The 23,177-nt window shown below is 37.2% G+C and overlaps 1 protein-coding gene across 1 annotated transcript; it reads left to right on the forward strand.

The window, feature by feature from the left end:
- The first annotated feature begins 2,608 nt into the window (after positions 1–2,608).
- bdp1 (BDP1 general transcription factor IIIB subunit) lies at positions 2,609–22,548 on the forward strand. Its single transcript, XM_079870993.1, has 48 exons — positions 2,609–2,780; positions 3,283–3,516; positions 4,627–5,185; positions 5,405–5,511; positions 5,680–5,736; positions 5,860–5,973; positions 6,458–6,588; positions 6,768–6,862; positions 6,978–7,032; positions 7,157–7,282; positions 7,398–7,643; positions 7,808–7,987; positions 8,408–8,575; positions 8,998–9,177; positions 9,265–9,340; positions 9,436–9,622; positions 10,456–10,529; positions 10,645–10,818; positions 10,916–11,126; positions 11,617–11,665; positions 12,284–12,399; positions 12,484–12,709; positions 12,834–12,964; positions 13,061–13,109; positions 13,680–13,772; positions 13,852–14,011; positions 14,110–14,252; positions 14,338–14,571; positions 14,802–14,910; positions 14,985–15,084; positions 15,175–15,250; positions 16,231–16,417; positions 16,521–16,725; positions 16,824–16,896; positions 16,989–17,329; positions 17,439–17,600; positions 17,885–17,990; positions 18,104–18,389; positions 18,475–18,787; positions 18,989–19,076; positions 19,158–19,356; positions 19,440–19,602; positions 19,718–19,823; positions 20,107–20,465; positions 20,957–21,050; positions 21,171–21,450; positions 21,601–21,787; positions 21,871–22,548. The coding sequence occupies exons 2-48, from the start codon at positions 3,296–3,298 to the stop codon at positions 21,979–21,981; spliced, it is 7,707 nt and encodes a 2,568-aa protein (XP_079727119.1). The 5' UTR covers positions 2,609–2,780; positions 3,283–3,295; the 3' UTR covers positions 21,982–22,548.
- The last annotated feature ends 629 nt before the right edge of the window (positions 22,549–23,177 follow it).

Consider the following 23,177-nt stretch of genomic DNA (forward strand, 5'->3'; position numbering starts at 1 on the left):
ATCATAATAAAAGGCAAAAACTCCAAAGAATCATTATTTAAACTGATGCCAAGCTCAATCCACACACAAAATAGAATCAGCCTTTTTTATATATATATAGTATATAATATAACAGAAATGGCTGTCCCCTCAAATAACGCCCTATTTGAGGGTATAGGGGGCATATTTTGATCCAGCCTTAGACTTTTCTGTCAGTATAAGTGGAGTATACTTAAGTGCAATTGTAAGTATATTTCTGAGAAGTACAATATATTTTTGAGAAGTAGCCTACATAAAAAGTAGACTGAAAGTATACTTTCTTAATCTTATAGTTTAAAGGTCCCATGGCATGAAAATTTCACTTTATGAGGTTTTTTTAAATTAATATGAGTTCCCTAGCCTGCCTATGGTCCCCCAGTGGCTAGAAATGGCGATGGGCCATTCTGGAATCTTCTCTATATGTCGTCATATGGGGAAATGTTAACTCCCCTTGCTCTGCTTTGCCCGCCCAGAGAACTTGGCCCGCCCATGAGAAAATGAGCTACGACCGTGCAAGCGTGATATTGTTTTCCTCGAGAGACATCATGGCTTGCAAACGAGCGAAGCAAGGCAGTTGCTCAGTGTTTAGCACAATATCAGACATTTAAATTCAAACATTTTAAAAGAGAACAATACATCACGGTTGTTTAAACCAATGAGCATAAAGCTGTGTTGTCAGCAAGTTGTTTCCCATTGTGCTTTTGATCAGCGCAGTCGGTGGAGCAACTGCGCTCGACTGCAGAATCCGACGCGAGAGTTTTTTGACATACGTCAGCATGACATCAGAGCAAGTTGAACCACACTCGGGCTGCGTTCCAGTCCACTTTTAGACATGCACTTGCAAACTTCCCCATTTCCGCCATTTTGAAGTGCGGTCCACTTCATGAAGTGGACTAGGGAAGTTTATATGGACAGACCCTAGCTCCCTCGATTTTGACAGAGGGAGCGAGTCTACTTCATATGTACACTTCAGGCAGCTCCATATACCACAATGCAACACGATTGTGACGTCAACGCATATTACGTTTAATTTACCCCACCACAAACAAATCTTTTTTGATTTTTTTGACAAAAAAAAATTAAACAACTCAAACACACTTATATATAATTTCATAAGGGAAAAAAATAATAATAAATCAACCCCATAGTGCATTCTAAGTAATCAAGGGCTTAGCACGTTCCAATTCAGCCTATTGCAAAGGTTCTGCCAGTAGTGGGCACTCATCGATGTGCTTAGATCACACAGATCATATTTACGAGTTGAACGCACATGAACGCCACCACAATGTCGTAAATACGAGTGGGGAGCTCGGGATTTTCTTTAAGTCCCGATCTTTATGAGTTGGGGGCGTGTCAGTGAGAAACATGGCGGAATACCTCAATACATCAAGGTATTTAGCTGTGATATTGTCAGGCTTTTCTATTTACAGCGAAGTAAGCTAATTGCCTGCACAGAATATGATAGCATTATAAAATAACAATGTATTATGTAACAGTAAAGTTTGCATTGGCTTCATAAATTAACTAAAAACATAAAAAAGCAATTGCACATCTTATGCAAATCTTTGTTCTTCATTTCCTAGAACTAGAGTTTAAGAACCTTGCTGTATTTTTGTGTAATTAATTAAGAGAAAGTACACCGCCATCTTACTCCGACGAAAGTGACTTGAACGCACCTGCCGTCGTAAAAACGACTTTCCACATCGTGAGTACGAACTTCCCAGGAGGACTTGAACGCACCATAACTCCACGTCAGATACATAAATTCATCAACTAACCATTCAGAAATGTCCTGTTGCATTCTACATGTTGTCACTTTTTCTTGAGTCTCTCCATCTTTGTCTGACTCTGCTTTGAACATAAAAGGCTAAAAGTTTTTGAAATTTTCAGTGCGTGTCTGTGTAAGGTAATAGGAGCTGCACATAAGCTCTTGAAGCTCCACCCTCTGTGCCGGGAGCAGCAGTTCATTTGCATTTAAAGGGACACACACAAAAATGGCACCGGTTTTTGCTCACCCTCAAAAAGTGACAATTTTAATTTACTATAAAAAATATCTGTGAGGTATTTTGAACTAAAACTTCACATACACACTGGGGACATCAGAGACTTATTTTACATATTGTGAAAAGGGCATTATAGGATCCCTTTAACATTAAATAGTACATACTAGCACTACCATCATTAAAAAGCACACTTTAGGTATATAGCAGCTCATTTGAATTTCATTAATATATTTTTTTGTTTTCATAATGTGCACATACTACAAACTGAGGAAGTAGTAAGAGTAATATGCTATGCTATTCTAAAACTCGCTAGTAAGGTTATCTCTTGAGAAAATAATGTTAAGTAGCCTACATCAAGAGTAAGGAAGAAACACTGTAACATGCTTTAGATGTTACAGCATTTTTTAAAATGGGCTTACATTAGTAGTTTATTATTTTAATTTCATATGTGCTCATGACATGCCTTCAGTCAGAGTTTTGCTCTCCACGTGTGTACTATCACTCACAGCTGACTTTCTGAAGCTGCTGGGTAATGTAGTTTATAGCGAGAGAAACGAGGCGAAGAGCGTAATGGTAAAACTACAAAGACCCACAATGCCTTTCGCTGAATGAGAGGAGTCGAGTGGCGTGGTGGTGTCCAGACCGGCCGGTGCGCAAGGAAAGTTACTGCAGGGGAACCATGCGACCGGCAGAAACGGCATTGTACCATTTTAACCGCGGCAATCACATTGACAGGGTTACACTGTGATTTGAACTGAAGTAAGGCGTGTTGCTTTTCTGTTGTCATTACACATTTACCGTGTTATCGCTGGCAATTTAGCTTCTAAATGTCTGTCAGCAGGCAATGGGAAATGAGTGTGGACACCACACTGAGGCATGCGGGAATCTGGGGCGTCCGTCGAGCATAATGTGGCCAATCTAAGATTTAGATTTATAACAATTCAGAGTTGTCCCTTTTATATTTTTAATTTCAACCACACTATTGGTATTTATAATTTACTCAGTGAGCAAAATATAAAGACCACGGTTTAGAAATACATTTATAGGCAGTCACAACTTGGCTAGCAGCCACGCAAGAGATGGCCAACACCATATCGATCAGTCAGTCTTGACCACATGACACGGTTTTAATCTTTATCATGTAACTTAGGGTTTGTCCTGATGCAACTGAGGGCAGCTTGAACTCAGTCACGTGACACATCATCTTTATATGGACGTGTTTATGACATGCAACCGTATACATGACTTGATCTTACCACAGTGATCTGACGAGGATGCGAAGAGCAAGAATTAGTATTAAGCCTAATGTCAGGCCAGGGGGTCGAGGTGTGGCGCCAGGTGCAGAGGACAAGAGTTCCCAAAAGTCCACAGCTGTTGACGACACCCAGCAAACACCGTCACCTCCACAGTCTCAGCTGGACGTGAGAGAGTCTTCTGTGGCGACAGGAGATGGAAATGTTCCCGGCTCTCCCTCAGAGAAAGCATCACTTAACACGTAAGCAGCACACCCCTGAAAGCATCCAGAGATTTTTCAAAAATATATATATATTTTTCTCCTTCAAACCATTTTTAGGAAGTCTGGTTATTAAAAAAATAAATAAATAAATAAATAAAAAAATAACGTTGCTTTAAAAAATATATACGTTGGGGTGAATTTGCCCAATCTTCTACCTGCAAACGGTGTTGGCATTAAATTGAACATATGATTATATAACTACCATTCAAAAGTAACAATGTTGTGTATTTTTGCCTGATTACACTGTGCTGCTATAGTCTAGTGATTAAAACTACTCTTGTGAATATTTAAAAAAGGCTTTTATTTAATTGGTTAAAGCAAGTGTTGCAATTTTGTTACAGTGGAGTTTTGAGGGTTAAGCTGCTCTTAAGGCACTTTAGCTAAATAATTCCTGTACAGAATCCAGAATGATTTCAATATACAGCAGGACTTTTATAGCATGGATATTGTGCTGTCTGATGTCAGTGTTGTTATTGTTGACTCGGTCCATTAAAAATAGCTTCTGTTGATTTAAAATTAAAATATTAAATGAAAATGTTGCTTTGACTACTAAAGTAAGTTCAAGTTGAATTAAAAGTACTAAAACTAAACTGAAATAAAACTAAATGAGCTAAAAGCTGAAAAATATTAATGAATACCATAAGAATATATAGTTATGAAATAGCACTGTTTGATGTTTATCTTATTCTATTAATTCAGTTAATCCTTATTCTTCTGTGTTTTGGTTCTTTCGGTTTCATCAAAATCCTCGACTCATCTTTCTATTTTTCTCATCATTATAGATTTATCTTGCTGTGTTTCTAACTATTGCGTTGGTGCTGCATATGAATGTGAACTTTGAGATTTCAGATATTTATTAGCTAGCTACTTTGAAGAGGGAAAAAACAGACAACTGTCAGCCAAGCACAAGAATGTAAATATGTGGAAGAGTTTTTTTTGTTTTTTTTGCCTTTTCTGTAGTGTCTTATTTATGAATTAACATGACTGCCTAACCTACTCTAAAATGTAGTTAAATTGCAGCTCTGCTTGAGTCTGATTTGATCAAAACTTGAGATTCAAAAGATTTCTTTTCTTTTTTTTCATTGACAGTAATGGAGCGCCATCTAGCGCCAACACACCTGCAACTACAGCACTTCAGAGGAGGAGTAGATTATCTGCCACACCAAACCTGGCCAGACCCAAAGTCCGCTCTGCTCCTCCTCCATCTACTGGAAAGACTGCTTCCCTTTTATCAGGGCCATCCAATACATCATCACCTGTCCAGGCAGCCTTTCCTCAGTCCCCCGTCCCAGTTGCTATCAGCAGAGACGATTCTCAAAACTCCTCATTCTCCGATGCCACTACAGAAGCCAACTGCCCTCCATCCTCACCATGTCTTCCATCCACCTCTGGCTGTCCAGAATCTCCATCATCTCCACCGTCTCAACAAGAGCCCCACCAAACCCCTAAAAAAATCCCAAACGAAGATTTTGGGCCCCAAGGAGGAGCCACTCCAGCTTCATGCACACTCTCACCGTATGTGAAGCTGTCACGTGTTGATGGACCAGAGTCTCCCCTCAGGAACAAAATGTTCTCAGACAAGCAGCGGGTCTTGAGAGCCCTCAAATTGAAAGAACTGATGAAGCTGGAGAAGAGGAAAGAAAGAACGGTAAAGTCAATATTAAATCAATGAAACACACTTGGACCGGAGAAATGTCACATATAAGCTTTTCACAACCGTTAGAAAATAAGAAATCCATCAAAAACAATCAAAAACTTAATTTTGCATGAGTTTTCCAAACTCAAATTTCCATGAAGCAAGTACAAATGAAAATGAAAATATTAAATTCTTATATGCAAACTTTTTTTTTTTTTTGGCAACTCAAAGGAGAAGAAGAGTAGACGGCACAAGCAAGAGCATTGTATTGAGCTGGATCGTGACAAAATGTCCTTAGCTGACTTCATTTATTACCTGCCAGAGTCAAATCCTATGACGTAAGTTTACCCTAAGATAATACATCATTTTGCTTTCTTTCTGCTTATGTGCTATGTATGATCAGGATAACTTGGATATTATAATGCTGAAAGCTGTGGGTATGGTGGATATTGATGTTATTGTATGTGTTTACATGTCATTGGTTTATCTCTTCATTACATGAACAGCTCCTCCCTTTCCACAGAGGAGACTCAAGCACAGACCATTGCTCCATCGTCTCCCATGTAAGTGAAATGTAACCTGTATTGCTTTTTTTTTTCGGAAATACTTACTAAATATTTAGTTTTAATTTGCATGTTGTCTTGATTAATGTCTTTAAAGATAATGTCAGTGTTTTGTGTCTCAAGTGTGCAGAAAAATATAGCAGAAGAAGATGAGGACAATGATGATGCTGATGACGATATGCTGGTTCCCAAAGTCAGGGTGGCAGAGGATGGCTCACTGATTTTAGATGAAGAAAGGTATGTTGGTCTGAAAGAATCAGTAAAATCCAGTCCCTAATAAGGGAAACTGGTAACACTTTATTTTAGTGTCTTTGATAATAACAGTAAATGATACATAACTACATGCAACTAACCCTAAACCAAGTCCTGACCCTAACCCGTAAGTACAAGTTGTTAATTGATATTACTTGGTAATAAAATGTACACCGTAATTAAGACAACTTAAATTAAAGTGTAACCAGGAACCCTTTCACAACAGCATTCATTTTGAATTGATTGATGTTAGTTTGTTTGTTGAAAGTGGAATTGCTTACTTTCAATTACCCCAACTGCTTCTCAGATGTACAGTCTAGCCAATCCTTATTAATAGAGACAATTTTACTTTACATGTTCAGTGCAGGGTTACAGATGTAAAGATGCCATTTAGCATGTCCAGAGAGCCCCATATGTTTCATCATATATAATGCATAATTGTTAGTAATTACGGATTGATTGTGTTCAGTTTGACAGTGCGAGTTCAGAGGACGTCTGATACAATTGTTGAGAATGCAAATCCGCTGTTTGAGCGAGGCTCTTCTACAACATATGCAAGTTTCAGGAAAAATAACTATGTGAAGAGCTGGTCTGTCAGAGGTAGGAATACTAAATGTTGCATCTGTTGGCTTATGATTGTGTAGGAACATGAGATTTGCTGTTTGCTCATGTCAAGTATGAATGTAGGTTTAATGCTAAATTATCAGTACTTTATTGGTGCATTCACTTATGTGAAGAAACCCGTTAAGAGCATCTTAAAATTTTAATGTGTGTTTCAGAGACAGATATGTTCTATTTGGCCATCAGTATGGTGGGAACGGATTTCTCCATGATTGCTCAGCTGTTGACTCACCGTAGCAGAGCAGAAATTAAGGTACCAGCCCTAATCACAATAAATATCATCATCTCACAGACATTACCCTGTGTATAAATGTAATACCTTTGAGAATTTATCCGTTTGTGTGTTTTTGTCTTTCTGTTTTTGATAGAGAAAATTTAAGAAGGAGGAGAAAGCGAATGCATGGCGAGTGGATAATGCATTCAGTGAGTCTTTTGTACTTTTTACTCAAATGCATCCAGAAATCACATGCTATCTATCTGTCTGTCTGTCTATAGTGTTGTTAAAAATCTACTGTACAATCCTTGGTGTGACATTTCAATTATTTAGGAAACAAGCGGCCATTTGATAGCGAGTTTTTCAGTTTCCTGCTGAAGAGGATCTTGGCTAAAGACAAACAAAAAGGCAAATCCATAAAACTGGTTGTGAAATCCAGTAAAGAAAAGAAAGGCAAAGGTATTGTGCTCAGGAGTGGTGGCTTCAGATCTTTTGATTGACACTCTATTTGTGTGTCACACTGTTTATTTTATTTATTTATTTTATTTACTCTAAACACCTTCTCTTCAACCAGGTGGTAAAAAAGCCAAACCGCTTGAGGTTGAAGACTCCATTAATGATGATGATGATGAATTGTGCAGTGTGGACAGTGTCTGTTTTGATTTAGAAAAGGAAAACCAGGACGGCTGTAATGTGAATGAAGCTGATGTGCCGTCAAGCACAAGCAAGAAGCGTAAACGCACCAAAGACACTAAGCCAAAAGTTTTGTCATGTGAGAAAACATGCAAGCCAAGGAAGAAAAACAAGACACCGAAAAAAGGTTTAACACTGTTTATTACAAAAACGTTATATGTGATTGCACATAATTGCAATTCAGATTTGTCCATGCTGTCTGTCATTTGTAGTGCAGGATGGTCCAAATCCCATATGGTGTCTGAGCATAATAATGAACTGAATGACAGTTCAATCTATTTATCATTTCAGGCAAATGCTCAGTTGAAGTGGAGGGAAGCTCTGTGAACACAGACAATGAAGATCAGTCATGTGTGCCTGTATCAAAAAAGAAACGCAAACAATCAAAAAAGGGTGACCAGGAGCAGCAGGAAGATAAAAGTGATGGCAAAGAAAAATGCCAGAAAAAGAACAAGAAGAAGAAACTTAAAGGTTTTTGTTTGTTACTTTGACTTTACTGAGCTTATGTTAAAGACCCCCTGAAATCAAAAGGCTTTTAGTCAGTGTGTTAACTGTGAAGCCTTCGATGTTGTTGTGAAATATACTAAAAATACTAAAAATGTTCTTCAGTGTCACATGATCCTTCAGAAATCATTCTAATTTGCTGAGAAGAAACATTTTTCATTATCAATGTATAAATACAGTTCTACTGCTTCATATTTTTGTGGAAACCTTGATACTTTTTTTTTTTCTCTGAAATAACAGCATTTATTCTAAATGGAAATGTTGTACCATTTATAAATGTCTTTTGTGATCAATTTAATGCGTCCTTGCTGACAAAAATGTAGAATCTTGCTCCAAACTTTTGAACTGTAGTGTACATATTTAAAATACTCTTTGTAAACTTCACAGTACGGAATGAAGAACCTACTGATGGAGAAAGTTACGCAGTGAATGAGGAGCACAATGAGGCGTCTCCCGTCCCAACTAAAAAACGCAAACGCTCCAAAGGATGTGCAAAGGAGGAGGAAGCCACAAAAGGAAACCGGAAGACTAAAAAGAGCAAAACATCAAAGGAAGGTGAAGGATTTTTTTTCTTTCCATACTTTGACTTTACTGAGCTTATGTTAAAGACCTCCTGAAATCAAAACTGCTTTTAGACAGTGTGTTAACTGGGAAGTCTTCGATATTATTGTGGAAATAATAATATACTAAAAATATTTTCAGTGTCACATGATCCTTCAGAAATCATTCTAATTTGCTAAGAAGCAGCATTTTTCATTATCAATGTATAAATACAGTTCTACTGCTTCATATTTTTGTGGAAACTTTGATCCTTTTTTTCCGAAATAACAGCATTTATTCTAAATAGAAATTTTGTACCATTATAAATGTCTTTTATGATCAATATAATGCGTCCTTGCTGAATTTTGTTAAAAATCTTACCCCAAACTTTTGAACTGTAGTGTACATATTTAAAATGCTTTTTGTAATCTTGACAGTACGGATTGAAGAACCTACTGATGGAGAAAGTTATGCAGTGAATGAGGAGCACAATGAGGAGCACAATGAGGCGTCTCCCGTCCCAACAAAAAAATGCAAACGCTCCAAAGAGTGTGCAAAGGAAGCGGAAGCCACAAAAGGAAAACGGAAGACTAAAAAGAGCAAAACGTCAAAGGAAGGTGAAGGATTTTTTTTTTTCATGTTAATGTACACTCTAAAAATTGACATTTGCTTGGAGAAATTCATCTGATTTATGTTCTACACAGAGTGTACTGGATCTGAGCTGGGAGCTGATGGTAGTGAAGTCTCGACAGCAGCCCCCGATGCTGAAGTGGATCAAGGGTATGCAAAATTATCTTCCCAAAATCAGAGTATGGGATTTTCTTTTAACAGTTTTCTAATTACAAATCTTCATCAATTGTCTGATAATGTGTCAGGGAGAAGCTCAGTCTAGAGAGCACAGCTCAGGAGGAGATTTCACAAAGCTCTTCCAAGTGTTCGAAGAGGCCTTTGCCCAATTTGGCAAAAAGAAAAGCCAAAAAATGTTCTCAGCCAAAAGCAACCGTAGAGGTTAAAGACGTAGAAGAACCTCAAGATGAAAACTGCAAAGAAGCTGAGAATGAGGTATGTTTTCGAGTTTGATTCCACACCTGCTAGTCTCTTTTCGCAAGAGGTACATATTGGTTTGTTTACCACCTTAATGTTCACGTTTAGCGGTGCTCCCATTTGTGAATTTAATGTGTCTGGCTTCCAGTGTCATCTGCTTCGTTTTTTTTTAGCTATACAAAATGGCTTGTTATGCTGCTTGATATTGCAAACTGGTATTGCTTACCTTATTATTTTAATGTATTGTCTAATTTAACACACTGGTCTGTGGCACAAACAGTTTTACCGTTTACTGCACTTTATTCTCTCATTGTTTACCTGTATCAGCTAATGAATCAGTCTCTCAGAAAATAGCTTACTTCCGCGTTGAAAAATAAGGTGGATCGGACCACACAGGATAAAACGATGTTTCAAAGGGATAATTCACCCAAAAATAAAAATTAATGTCATTCCAAAACCTGTATGACATTCTATCTTCTGTAAAACCCAAAAGAAGAAATTTTGGATAATGTTGGAAACCATTTAGTTTTGGTGACCATTGACTTCCATTGTATGGATAGTGTTGATTCAAGAAGGCTCATAATTCCGCTGTGGCGAACCTTAATGGGAACAGCCCAAAGCAGATGGATTTATTTACCACACAGAAACTTTATGCACACAAAACAGTATGAAACTGCCGTTACATCTACCAAACAAAGCAAATTTTTTACATTAAACAGAGATCTAGTGTAAACGCAAACACCAGCAAATGTTATTAACACAAGGGCACACATTCTTTTCTTTAGTGATCACTTGAATTGATCATTAATGTGGATAATCCTGAAACATTATTCAACATTTGATTTTTATAGTTCAACATCATCTGTCTTGCTGAGGAACAGCTCCAGAAACAGCCAGTAGTTGTTCTGGAGAGAACTCCTCCAAGGTAAATGGTTCATTTCTCCATAATAATCCTCAGAAGAGGTTTTCTCATCACTTGCGTTACACAATGATCTCTTGAATTACTATATATATATATATATATATCTATCACTTCACAGGCTTAAAGATGCACACGGCTCATCTGAAAGCCAAGACCAGCCACAGTCCTCTCAGAGCCCACTACATTCTCCTGGACAGAAGGCAAGAGCGGAAAAGGTGAAGCGCAATCTGACTGTTTCAGATGATGGTAGTGAAGTCTCGACAGCAGGCCTCTGTGCTGAAGGGAATCAAGGGTATGCAAAATTATTATATTTTGACAAGATCAGAGTATGGGATTTTCTTTCAACAGTTCTCTAATTACAAATCTTCATCAATTACCTCATGTGTCAGGGAGAAGCTCAGTCTAGAGATTTCACTAAGCTCTTCCAAACGTTCTCCTGGACGGCAGACGAGAGCGGAAAAGGTCATGCACAATCGGACCGCTTCGGAAGGAGAAAGGATGGACCAGTGTCAGACTGGGTCAGAAAAATCACCAGAGGACATGAGCAGCACTGCCATGCCTTATCAAGTGGTCATGCAAGACTCTAAAGACATGGAGGAGGTAAAACAAATAACTCTTATTGCGTTTCCACTATTTGCATTGATTATCAGTAATGCATTCCTACCGTAATTAAAAGAAAAATGAGAGGCTATACATTTGTGTAGCATGATGTGATTCTGCTTGGCCTGCATTTACATGACGCCAATAATCACGTTCAATGCATTTTTGCTCGCAACAAGTTGAACTTTTTGTGCTCTGTAATGCTTTAAAACCTCAGAGGATCATGTTTATAGCAATGATCTTTATATGTATAGATCTTTGATTATCTGGTGCATTGTGCATAAATAAAAAAAATCCTACATATTCTTGTTATACAGTATTTTGATGAGGAATGTTATTCTACATTTGTTTTGTTTTTTATATCAAAATATCACGTTATGTTCAGGGTTTGAACATAACGTGACCAACAGAAAGACTTAACTACTCATTTAATTTATATAATACACCTCTGTACCGAAGAGACAAAGTACCTTTTTTTTTGTTTTTTTAGTGTCGCAATTTGCATCATTTAGAGCTTTTGACTTCATCTGAAGAAAATGGTAAGTTGACTTTCATATTAATGTTTTTGTAATAAGACCAATTAAAGAAACTGAGCACTTGTGTGTCTTGTAGAAATGTGTACTTATTTGTCTTGCTTATTACCATTAATGTATTGTCTATTGTCATACATTTTAGAATGTAATTTATTCATGTGATGGCAAAGCTGAATTTTCAGCATCATTACTCCAGTCTTCAGTGTCACATGATCCTTCAGAAATCACTCTGATATGCTGATTATTATCGGTGTGGGGGGAAAAAAGGATTCTTTGATTAATAGAAAGTTCAAAAGAACAGCATTTATTTGAAATATACATCTTTGTAACATTATAATTCTTGCTGAATAAGTGTTTTTTATATATATATATATATATATATATATATATATATATATATATATATATATATATATATATATATATATATATATATATATATATATATATATATATAAATCTTACTGAACCCAAACTTTTGAACTGTAGTGTATTTGAATGCAAATAGATGATATTACCAAGTATGTTTCTGATCTCTTTATCTAATACCAAACATTACCTTTTTTGATGGAGTGCAACAAATAGTTGAAATGGGTGTAATGCTTCTTTTAATATCTCCTCAAGATCAGACATTACTGAAAAGTCCAGTTGTGTTGGTGTCTCATGAAGAAGTGGAGCGCTACCTGGGGATCCGAGCACAAACTGCTGCAGAGGAATCAACGGCTCCCAGAGGCGATCATGTCAGTACTGGAGGAGTTTGTTCTGTGCTTTGTAGAGTAAACCAGTAGTAATCAGCTAAGAGTGACTGTTGATGTGGTTTGCAGGTGGGAGAGCATACGGATGGTCTTGAGGAACAGGGCTCTTCTATCGTTACTCTAGAAAAGAGCATCTCTCAAGACCCAGAAATAAAAGAAGCTGACACTGCCTCCATTTCTTCCCAACAAAACCTATCCGAAAAAAGGAGATTTAATAAGCCAACACCCTGTCTAAGCCGGGCAGCACAGACTTTCCACAGACCTCTCGATGTACAAACAACAGAGTTTAGAGAAAGTGAGTTTCAGATGTATATAAACAATGAGCAAAGAAAACAGTCCGGTTGCCTGTCCCAGCAGCACTGTATTTGGTTTTCTGTACTGAATGTGTGGATTGTGTTCTTTTCCAAATCCGGATACAGCATCTTTGAACCGTGACTGCACACAGCTGCAGTGTAGCAGTCCTGTGGAAGTCCAAGTGAAGATCGCCCTGAATGAATGCCTTTCTGAGCGTAGCGTTACTCCAGAAGAAAACGGCCCTTGGGATGTTCCGGTGAGGGAATCTGTCTCAGGAGTGAGTGACTTCAGTGTGTGAAGCCAAACACACAATATCTGACTTGCAGTGAATTTTCTCTTCTTGAATGTCCAGGATGATGCCAGAACTACAGCAGAAGATCTGCCTTCCTTGACATCAGATGGTGAGATAAAAAACTTTATTACCCTTTGTTATATTCAGTTGTTTCATTGCTGTATAAAATCTTCCTTTCTTTCCTTCCTTCATTTTTCTCTTTCTGTCATTCTTCTGTCTGTCTTATTTTCTTTCTTCCTTCCTTCCCTTCTTTCCTTCCTTCCTTTCTTCTTTCCTTTCTTTCTTTTTTCTGTCTCTTTCTGTCTTCATTTTCTTTCTTTCTTCTGTCTTAATTTCCTTCTTTCCTTCCTTCATTTTTTCTCTTTCTTTCTTTCTTTCTTTCTTTCTTTCTTTCTTTCTTTTTTTTTTCTTACTTGCCTTCCTTCAATTTCTTTTTTCTGTCTCTTTCTGTCATTAATTTTCTTTCTTCTGTCTTTATTTTCTTTCTTTCTTTCTTTCTTTCTTTCTTTCTTTCTTTCTTTCTTTTTCTTTCTTTCTTTCTTTCTTTCTTTCTTTCTTTCTTTCTTTCTTTCTTTCTTTCTTTCTTTCTTTCTTTCTTTCTTTCTTTCTTTCTTTCTTTCTTTCTTTCTTTCAACTCATTTTAATTTCCGTATTTGTCTCTACCGCTTCATTAAATAAGCAACTTCTCCAAGACCGAGTAAGACTGAGGACCAGGATGTTTCATCTTTCCTTGAGAAGCCTCAGGTTCCTGACACCACACCATCAGACAAAGGTGCAACATTTAACATCAAAACCCTAAATTAAGAGCTTAATTTTCAAACAAAAAAAGTACAAACGAATGACTTTTACAGATGTGAATGAAAGAACAACAAAGCTTGAAAAGTCTGGATCTCAGATTTCGGAGAATAAAGTTCAAATAACTGATCAAGATTCAGAGCCTAGTGAGTCTGCTGTTACAGACACCATGATTGGGGAACCTCAGACAGAGGTGAAGAGGATTGTTCCAGTCAGGTGCGCACTGGCAATTAAATAAATGTATGATTCCAATTGACTGGGTTTGTCTAGAGTGTCTTTAAAAACGTCTTGGCTTTGTGGTGTCATCTGTACAGCTGTTCCTCTGATGGTTCCTCAGTTTGTACTCAAGATAGTATTGCTCCAGAGAAACACATTCAGTTTGCTAAGCACACATCCAACCTAGAATTGGCATCTCAGGTCATGATCAACCCTCAACAGACCTCCGAGCCTAATGAAGGTGAGACTAATGTTGTTCAGATTGAGAATGTTGCTTTAAACGTCACTTGTGTTATTGCCAATGATTGAGACATGGCATCATTTAGATCCTGCTGAGAAGCAAGAACATCAGAGCCCAGTTAAAGTCCAGCACTGTGATTTGGATCATGACATAAAGAGAGTCTCCAGAGAGGATAAGCTTGTGGTATCTGAGGTGGATTTGGAGGAACGTAAACAGGATGAGGATCTAATGTCTCCTGTCCTGTTACTTGGCTCAACACAAACTTCAGCCCCAGATGTTTCTGTGGACAGCACTGGTAAAGGAAACGAAGAACAAAATGGTAAGTTAAAAAATTTTACCAGGTTTTTTTTTTTTTTTCTATAAAGAATTAATATATTTATTAGATTTGATTTAATAAAAGGGACAGTGTAGATGCTCATTATTTACAACAATATTAAGTCCACAAATTTAAACTCCATGTTAAAACCTAAAACTGACTAGGAAGGAACCCGCCTTCGTGGTTACACACAAACAATTGAGTCTGTTAATTTCATCATTCGTTTCTCATAGACCCAGTTCTCAGTGATGATTCGTCAGCACCATTTGAAGCACACAGTCCGGTTTCATCTTTTTATGATCCTCCCTCTGAACATACAAGCAACATGTGTGAAATGGACACGTATGTACAGTGTTTGTAGTTTTTATGTAGAGTTTATGTAATATTATTAAATGATTGATAATATGCTGTTTAAGGATGCTGTTTAGTGAGTCTGCAGCTGAAAACATTCATATACCAGATGAGCAGGATTCAGAAAAGCAAGATGGCACAGAAGAGCAATTAGAAGCTGATGAGGTAATGCGTCCTGACAAACATTACACCTTGTGTATTCTGCGTTCACTGAATGAAATGAACACCTTTTAACTAATTAATGTTTTCTGGCAGGATTGCATTGCCACTCTCGATGGAAATGGAAAATCTGAAATCTCAGGTTCAGCTGGAGTGGAAACTAGTGCAACTGGTAATGGTGACATGAATACATGAGCCAGAAAAAATAACACACTGTAAATACACTGTATAATATAACTATTACTATAATATGTTGTGTGAAGTGATTACAATTTAAAGTTTGGGGTCAATAATTTTAAAATTTCTCATATGCTCACCAAAGCTGCATTTATTTGGCAAGGCAAGTTTACTTCATACACAGTGGTAATTCAAAGAAATGTATAAAAAAAATAGCAATTATTAAAACCTTTTCACAAGACCCTCAAAGAAAAGTAAAAATAAAAAAGGATTACATTTGTTCAAATGAAATAAGATTCTACATTAAAATAAATATGAGGGACATAAAAGCAAAAGAGGATTTAAAAAAAGAACCGTGCAGTGCGATCGGTACAACACAGAAACAATGCTTAGTCAGGAAATGCACAGTTCAGCAGTTGTGTTTTTTTTAATCTCGTCTTAAAGGTAGCTAATGATGGGGCGCATCTGACATCCTCTGGCAGCTGGTTCCAGCTGTGGGTGGCATGATAGCTAAACACCATCTCACCAAGTTCTGAATTTAACAGGCTTTATCCTTCCGATCAGAGAGCTCTATTTGTTTTTATTCTACCAACATATCTGCTGTGTATTTTGGTCTGAGACCATTATGGGGTTTGTATACATACAAATCATTCTAATATGCTGATGTGCTTCTCAAGAAACATTTATTATTATCAATGCTTAATGTTTTTGTGGAAACCTTGATACATGTTTTTTTTCATTTTTTTTTTCAGGATACCTTAAATAAATGCTGTCCTTTTAAACTTTCTATTCCAAGTAAAAAATACTCTGTAAACATGATGTCTTTATACTGTCACTTTTGATCAGTTTAATAAATCCTTGCCGAATAATAATAGTAACTTTTTAAACAAACTGTTATCTTACTGACCCCAAGCTATTGTCTTATTGCATAAGTGCTTATCTTATTGTGTTATTGTCTTTCTTTCCTTGTCACAGATAATCAGTCAGAGGAGCCCACCTTTATTTTGACTCTATATGAGATTCCAACCTCTCAGCTGTTCCATGAGGCTGACTGTGGCCAGCAGGATATGCCCCCTTATGAACTGCAGCCAGCACAAGTCCAGACATCCTCACTGATTACATGCAGTTCACAGTCTCTTTCCTGTACATTAGAGGCTTCCAGGTACATTTCCCTTCCAGTCCACATTTAATTAAACTTTTTTTCTCAGTAAAGCAATAGTCTTCAATCATCCATTCCTTTCATCCTTGATGACCTTGTTTTGTAGTGCATCTCTGCACATGGAGTCAGAAGAGACCAATAAACCATGTAAAAGTGTTTCTCACAAGGTCCTAGACGATTCCCTGGTTCCTCTTTCAAAGGATGCAGCAGAAGATGCAAGTACACAATTGATATCCTCACTGGAAAACAGTCGTGATGATGTGAACTTTTTAATTAGTCCACCTGAGATGCTCTCCTGTAATTCTGCCATGGTATGATGCAGTACTCCCTTTTGTTACCATAATTTTTGTAGAGTGATTATATTTTGTTGCAGTTTTGGAAATTGAAGTGTTCTCCCTTTTGGTAAAAGCCAACAGATGTGCCAAAGTTGGATGAGATCCCGACAGAATATCCAGAAACTAAAGCTGCCACTCAGAGAAGAAGTAGGAAATTAACTTGCATTCAACTTTAATTTATGTCAGTTACTATTATTAAAAATAGTATATTCAATGTCCTCTCTGATCTCTCCCTCAAGGCAAGATAAAGGTCAAGCCGAAACTAAAGCCACGTGTGGTTGGGCCTTCAAACAATGGCCAGTTTGACTGTGCACCCAGTCAGACTCTGATAACATCTAATTCTATTGTGCAAGCTGAGATTGAGTCCAACCAGAAAACATCTGCACAGGAAACAGTTAGCCCTAAAATCCACTTAAGCCATGAAGACCGTGAGTGGGGAGCCAATCCTGGGAATGACGGTGTGATATCAACTGCCACTGTGCTAGGCTCTGAAGATATGAGAGATGAGAGTCAGATGAAGTGGGAAAGTCCTCTCAGAACAGGTCTCCAGATGGATGAGGACTCTGTTGTTGACCCTCCAGTGAGTCACTGGCTGCTCTCTGTTGAAGAAGTGCTCTCACACTCATGCTGTGTTTTGCTGCATTATAGTTTAAGCTAAATCAGTCGTTCACATAAATGTTTCCTTACAGGTGCACAGGGTGTTGGCTGATGCCTTTGTAGTCGCCTCAGGAGAAATGGAAAATGTTTTTAATAAGAAGGAAATCCCTCATGACAGTGAGCTCCAAAAACCTGAGGACTTGTCTGTCTGCCTTCCCGAGAGTGCGAGAGCACTGTCTCAAGTAAATGTCCAAGTAAGTGTGTTTCTATTTTTATTTAAACAAGACACGTTTCAATCCTTTTTCTCCAGGAGCCTATCACTATTAGCAAACAATAACGATCCAATAAATTCCTGATAGACATCATCAAGTCCAGCCCTAAAAAAATATCTTTGCTATATCTTAAGTATATCTTTGCTCAGATATACATCAAAATGGGGGGTGGGAAGATGACTGCAATTTCTCTTTCATGCCAATTTTAAAAGTTTAAAGTTAATTAGGAGCACATCACATGAGTTGATTAGTACTTTTGTCCACAGAAGGAAAAAATGGCAGATATTTCTAAAAAGCCAGATACTTGCAGAGAGGCATCAAGTGTGACACCATCAGTTTCTCAAGAGAAGACTGTGCCTTTACAAAGAAGAGGTAAGGATATTAATTTCCCTTCATAGTTCCTTTTTAAGCTTTAATAAGATTACCAAAAATTATTGATATAAAAAACATTTTTGACAAAAAATGTTTTGCCTTCACTTTTTAAGGCAGGATGCAAGTGAAGCCTAAAATCCCCAAAACAACATCATCTACTAAAGATGATTTCTCAAGACAGGAGCAAACTGATATTGGATCTAATGAACCAGCCACAACTCAAATCATTTTACCAGCATCTTTGATAAAAGAAGAATGTGTTAAAGAGGAACTGAGCGAGATATCTGAGCGAGAAGATTTCTCTGATATTCCAAAGGAGTCGTCAGACACAGAAAACATTGAAGAAGTCACAAAGACAAAGCAGCAGACCCCATTCACAACTGTGGAAACATCAGAATGGTAAGACATGTCTATCTTTATAAATGTCCTTGAATCTGTGAAGCCCTTAACTCATTTTTTTTGTTTTAACACTCTATTGTCATAGCACTGAATCATCACCTGTGGAATTGAAAAGAGAGGGTGGGCACAAGGACGTGTCACATGTGGTGTTGTCTGATATATTGGTGCCGGTTTCCATGGAGAGTGGAAGTCCTGTCCAAAGCAGTCTCCAGATGGGTGAAGAGAGCCAGCAGGTCCTCGCTGCTGAGGAAGACCAGGAGACGCATTCACATGAGGGTGTTTCACACATGCTGCTGACTGATATATTCATACCCGTCTATGAGGACATGCAAGATGATCAGAGCAAGGAATGGATGACAACTGGAAAGACAAGCCCTCATGAAGCAGAAAGATCTGAGGTTAGTTATGTGAATTAAATTGATTTATTGCTATTGGTTGATACTGTTTTTACTTGTACATTCTTGTTTCCACCTACTTTCCACTTACAAAGATTAACTTAATCTTTAAAAACGCTCATTTCATTGTTAAATGAAATCCTTTAGTTCTTATATCCCTGATTAATATTTGATGACGTCTTCTATTTGAAATCTATACTACAGATGAGAGAGGATCCAGATACTGTGTCACAATCATCAAATGTGGAACCATCAATATCACCCAAGAGTAAAAGACACACTCAGGGGAAAGGTGGTGAATAACTATTAAAACAATGTATCTCAACACACTGCTTAGTTTCTGTAACAATGTGAGGAATTTTCTGCTTTTAAGGCAAGTTACTGGTAAAGATGACGTTTCCCAAAAGGACAGCTGGAGATTCCCCTAAGAGTGGCGAGCAATCACAAACCATGCCTCTGTCAACCTTAATGCCAAAGCAAGAGTTCGATGCTGCTCTAAATTCCCCAGAAACTGAATGCATTTCAGAACCCAAAGTGGAGTCAGCACAATGTAGTTTTGAGACTTTTACAAGGTATGAGTGACTGTATTTTCTCTGATATGCACTGAAATTTTAATGAAAATGAAACCACTGATGGTTTGGTCATTCTGTCATAGTTCTGACTCGCTGCCCGTTGGCTCAGAGGACCATGAGGCGGCGTGCGGGGGGGTTTCTCATATGTTGCTCTCTGATATTTTGGTGCCTGCATTGGATGAGTCTGCAGAGCACAACCTTCACAAAGAGGCCTTATCAGTTGGTCTTCAAGAAGATTCAGTCAAAGTATGTTCATGTGTTTTGACAGGACTGTTCTGTCTGTTCTGTTCAATTCTGATGATTTAAAATGATGATAAAATGTTAAAAAATGATTTACTGAGCATCTATCTAACTGCCACAGGTTGAGAAGTCAACAGATATTGAGAGACCAGCAAATACTGAAACGGATGAGACAACAGCAAGTCAGTCTGTGTCAGTGGAATGGAAAACACAGTCTTGTAGGAGAAGTAATAATGGACATTTTTGAGTAAAAATAATATAATGCAAAATATATTAAGTAATGCGAATCATATCTTACTCCCCTAAAATAGTGGTTAACGTTAAAAATGTAATAAATTAATAATCTTTTTTGCTTTTTCAATGGGAGTGATGGATCCAGGAAAAAAAAAACCTCAATCTTGATTTTAATTTTTTTTATTTTAAGTTAATGGTGTCTATCAACATTTGATCAGATGATTTTGATGTATTTGCTTCTAATGCTTTCAATCTATCTTGTATCTATTCCTCAAGGCACACTGCGCCCAAAGCCTAAATTATCAAAAAAGCGAGATGATCCTTTAGAAACCGACCTCTGTCAGCCGGGCTCTACACAGACCTGTTCAGCTACTCCTCAGCTGTCCCTGGACCCTCAAGCAGAGGAATGGTCCCTCAGTAGCAATATGCTGCCCATAGACTCAGATGAGATTGAGAACTGGTGTGAAGGAGTTTCCCACATGTTGCTGTCAGATGCATTTGTGCCTGTTTCTGAAGAGATTGGAGAGAACAGCACAGATCTAAACGTATTTGTCTCAAGCAGTCCTCATGAGGAAGAGGAACACACTCTTAGTCTGCCAAAGAGTGAGGAGACACCCTCTGAGATTTCAGATGAAGTATGCTATTTTAAGAAGCATTTAACTGCAGTTCATTATAAATGTACAATTGTATGGGATAAATCTCATGAAAAGAGCCCAGATCACATTTTACCAAAAAATTCAAAAGAGATTTTTTTTGCATGAAAAGTATACTCTTATGATTTTTTTGCAATTATATATTCGTTTCATTATGTAACACAAAAAAATATTTAGATTCAATATAAAAATGATTTACATTATGGATTTCACGGTACTGCCTTTATTCAAAATGTATTTATTTAAATAATTTACAAAAAATTGTCAATTCAAAAACCTTATATTTGGAGAATAAAATTAACTTAATCATGGGCTTAAAAATGCTAAGTGCCCTACGAGTAGAATTACGTTTTCTTCATGCAAAATAAGTGTTTATTCATTTTTGGAGTGAAATGTGACCTGGACAGGCTGTTATACACCTATATACACTTTTAAACACTGTACAGATGACAATGCAAAAATCTGTTTTCTAGGTGCATCATTTAGACACTATTTCTGACCTGCCAAAGATTGATGAGTCAAATGAGAGTCTGCCAGCATCACAAGCAAAAAAATCACCAGCGAGAAGTCAGTCATTCTTCATCATACACAATATTATTTGTCTTTGTCCTTATTATACTTTGTACCACAAATTTTTCTTTCTAATTAATCAATTTCTCTCACTATTCATTAATCTCTCTCAAACAGGTACATTTCAGATGACACTAAGATCGCCTGAAAGACGCCTTAAAGTTCAACCCAATGTGCTAAAGACAGCCCAAGCTGCCCCAACCACACCTCAGCGAGCTCAGACATCAAAAGTGAAGCAGTCCATGAGAACTCCACCAAAGCAACACACAGGAGAGATCTCAGGTGTGTGTAGGGTACAGCTAGAGAAGTTATCTGTAGAGGAAATATGCACTCCCCAAAGTGTCCTGCAACCAAAGCATCACAGCACACCCGTCACTGTGAAAACCATTTTGAGAGGGTAAGAATTATTTCCATTTCATGCCAATGACTCTTAGTATCTTTTATAATCCTTTTCAAATGGTTGAAATCACAATATTTAGTGCTGTTCACAGTAAAAACAACTACTCAGTTGCATAGTTAAATTGCAAAAATCTGTTTGTACTCTTAGGAATGAGATGGCCAAGGCATCTCTGGCTTTGCATGGAAGCAGAAGCTCTGGTTTAGAATTGCATGCTGATGAGGAGCCACCCGTGCCTCCAGGATACTCACCAAAGATTGTCCTTCATCGTGTACCAATAACGTCGTCCCCAGCTAGAGTGTCCACCACAGCCTCCCGACCACCGGCAGATCATCAGGTACATGCTGTGATTTGTGATCAAATCATTGTGTTATTAAGCCTTTAGTTGTTTTCATTAATATTACATTCTCTATCGTGCAGTTCTCCCAAAACAGCCCTCCAATCTCCAATTTGGATGCTGATAAGGATCCTGTTCAAGTGTCCCAGTTCTTCCTGGATGACATCTTCACTGAAGTCGTGGATCCGGACTGATTCTTGTTTGAGACGTTTTTCACTGCTGCTATTCCTGTTCATTGCACTGGAGTGAACATGTACAACACTGTTACACTGCTAATTGCAGACCTATTAGAGAATTGTTAGTAATTTTAATAAAATTATTCAACTTTCACGAAGGAAAAACACATACATAGATTATATAAATGTGTTATGAGGCCTTTGCCTTAAGTTTTGTTTTGCAGTGATGCAGGTTTAGTGTCAGCTCTGTTATTTATTTGTATTTATTTAATGCTGAACATCGCACCACGTTTTTTTATCAATGTGGTTTTTACTGACTGATTTTGAGTTTAAATATCTTGCTTTGTTCAATGCAAATATATTTGTTTTTATGGTAACTGTGTTACTTTTGTTTTCGTTCTGAGAGCAAAACCACTTTTGTGAATTATAATACAATTCTCCAGTGAGAATTTATTTTCAAGAATGTGTAATTAAATATTATCCATTGTCAATTATATTGGCAATTGGCGGCACAGTCTGGAATGGATATTACATCAGTTAAGTATTTATAAATAAGTTAATAAATTGATATTCACTTCAAACTTAAAATGTTTTTTTTTCTTTCTCGGGAAATACAGTGCACTTGAATAGGAAAAACGATGGGCTGGGGAAGATATTTAAATAGAACAGATTTTAAAGTTCAAGTTTACTTTTTTTCCCCAAAATTTTTACAGGCACTAAGGAAGAAGTTGCTGAAAGAAAGTAGTGTGCAATTTTTTTTAGCACATGATGAAGAATATGAGTTTTGTAAAAAATCATATATTTAGTTAAAATCATGGTCGTTAAATACCAACTACGTAGGGTAACTCAATTATTGAGATCACTAACTTTATAAGCACATATGTTCGAATAAATTCTTAATATAAAAATTCATGTCAAAAATGAAAATGCAGATCGTAAATATATCGTGAACGAATGTTTGCCAGCAAAAATCTGCACAGCGAACGGAAATCATTCGGAATAGCACATATACTTACTCTTTTTGTTTATTAAAATATATATATAAAAATTTATGTATTTATAAACGACAGGGAACAATCAACAAAGACTCTACCATTGAGACTAACACAAAGTTTGAATTTTAAAAGAAATAAAAAAGAAAGGGAAAAAAGAAAAAGAGGAGAATGTAGGCTGTTAGCGCTTTTCACAACTAACTTAGTGTGTTCCTATCCTAT

The sequence above is a fragment of the Squalius cephalus genome, assembly GCF_949319135.1.
Source record: "Squalius cephalus genome assembly, chromosome: 5".
NCBI classification, from domain to species: Eukaryota; Metazoa; Chordata; class Actinopteri; order Cypriniformes; family Leuciscidae; genus Squalius; species Squalius cephalus.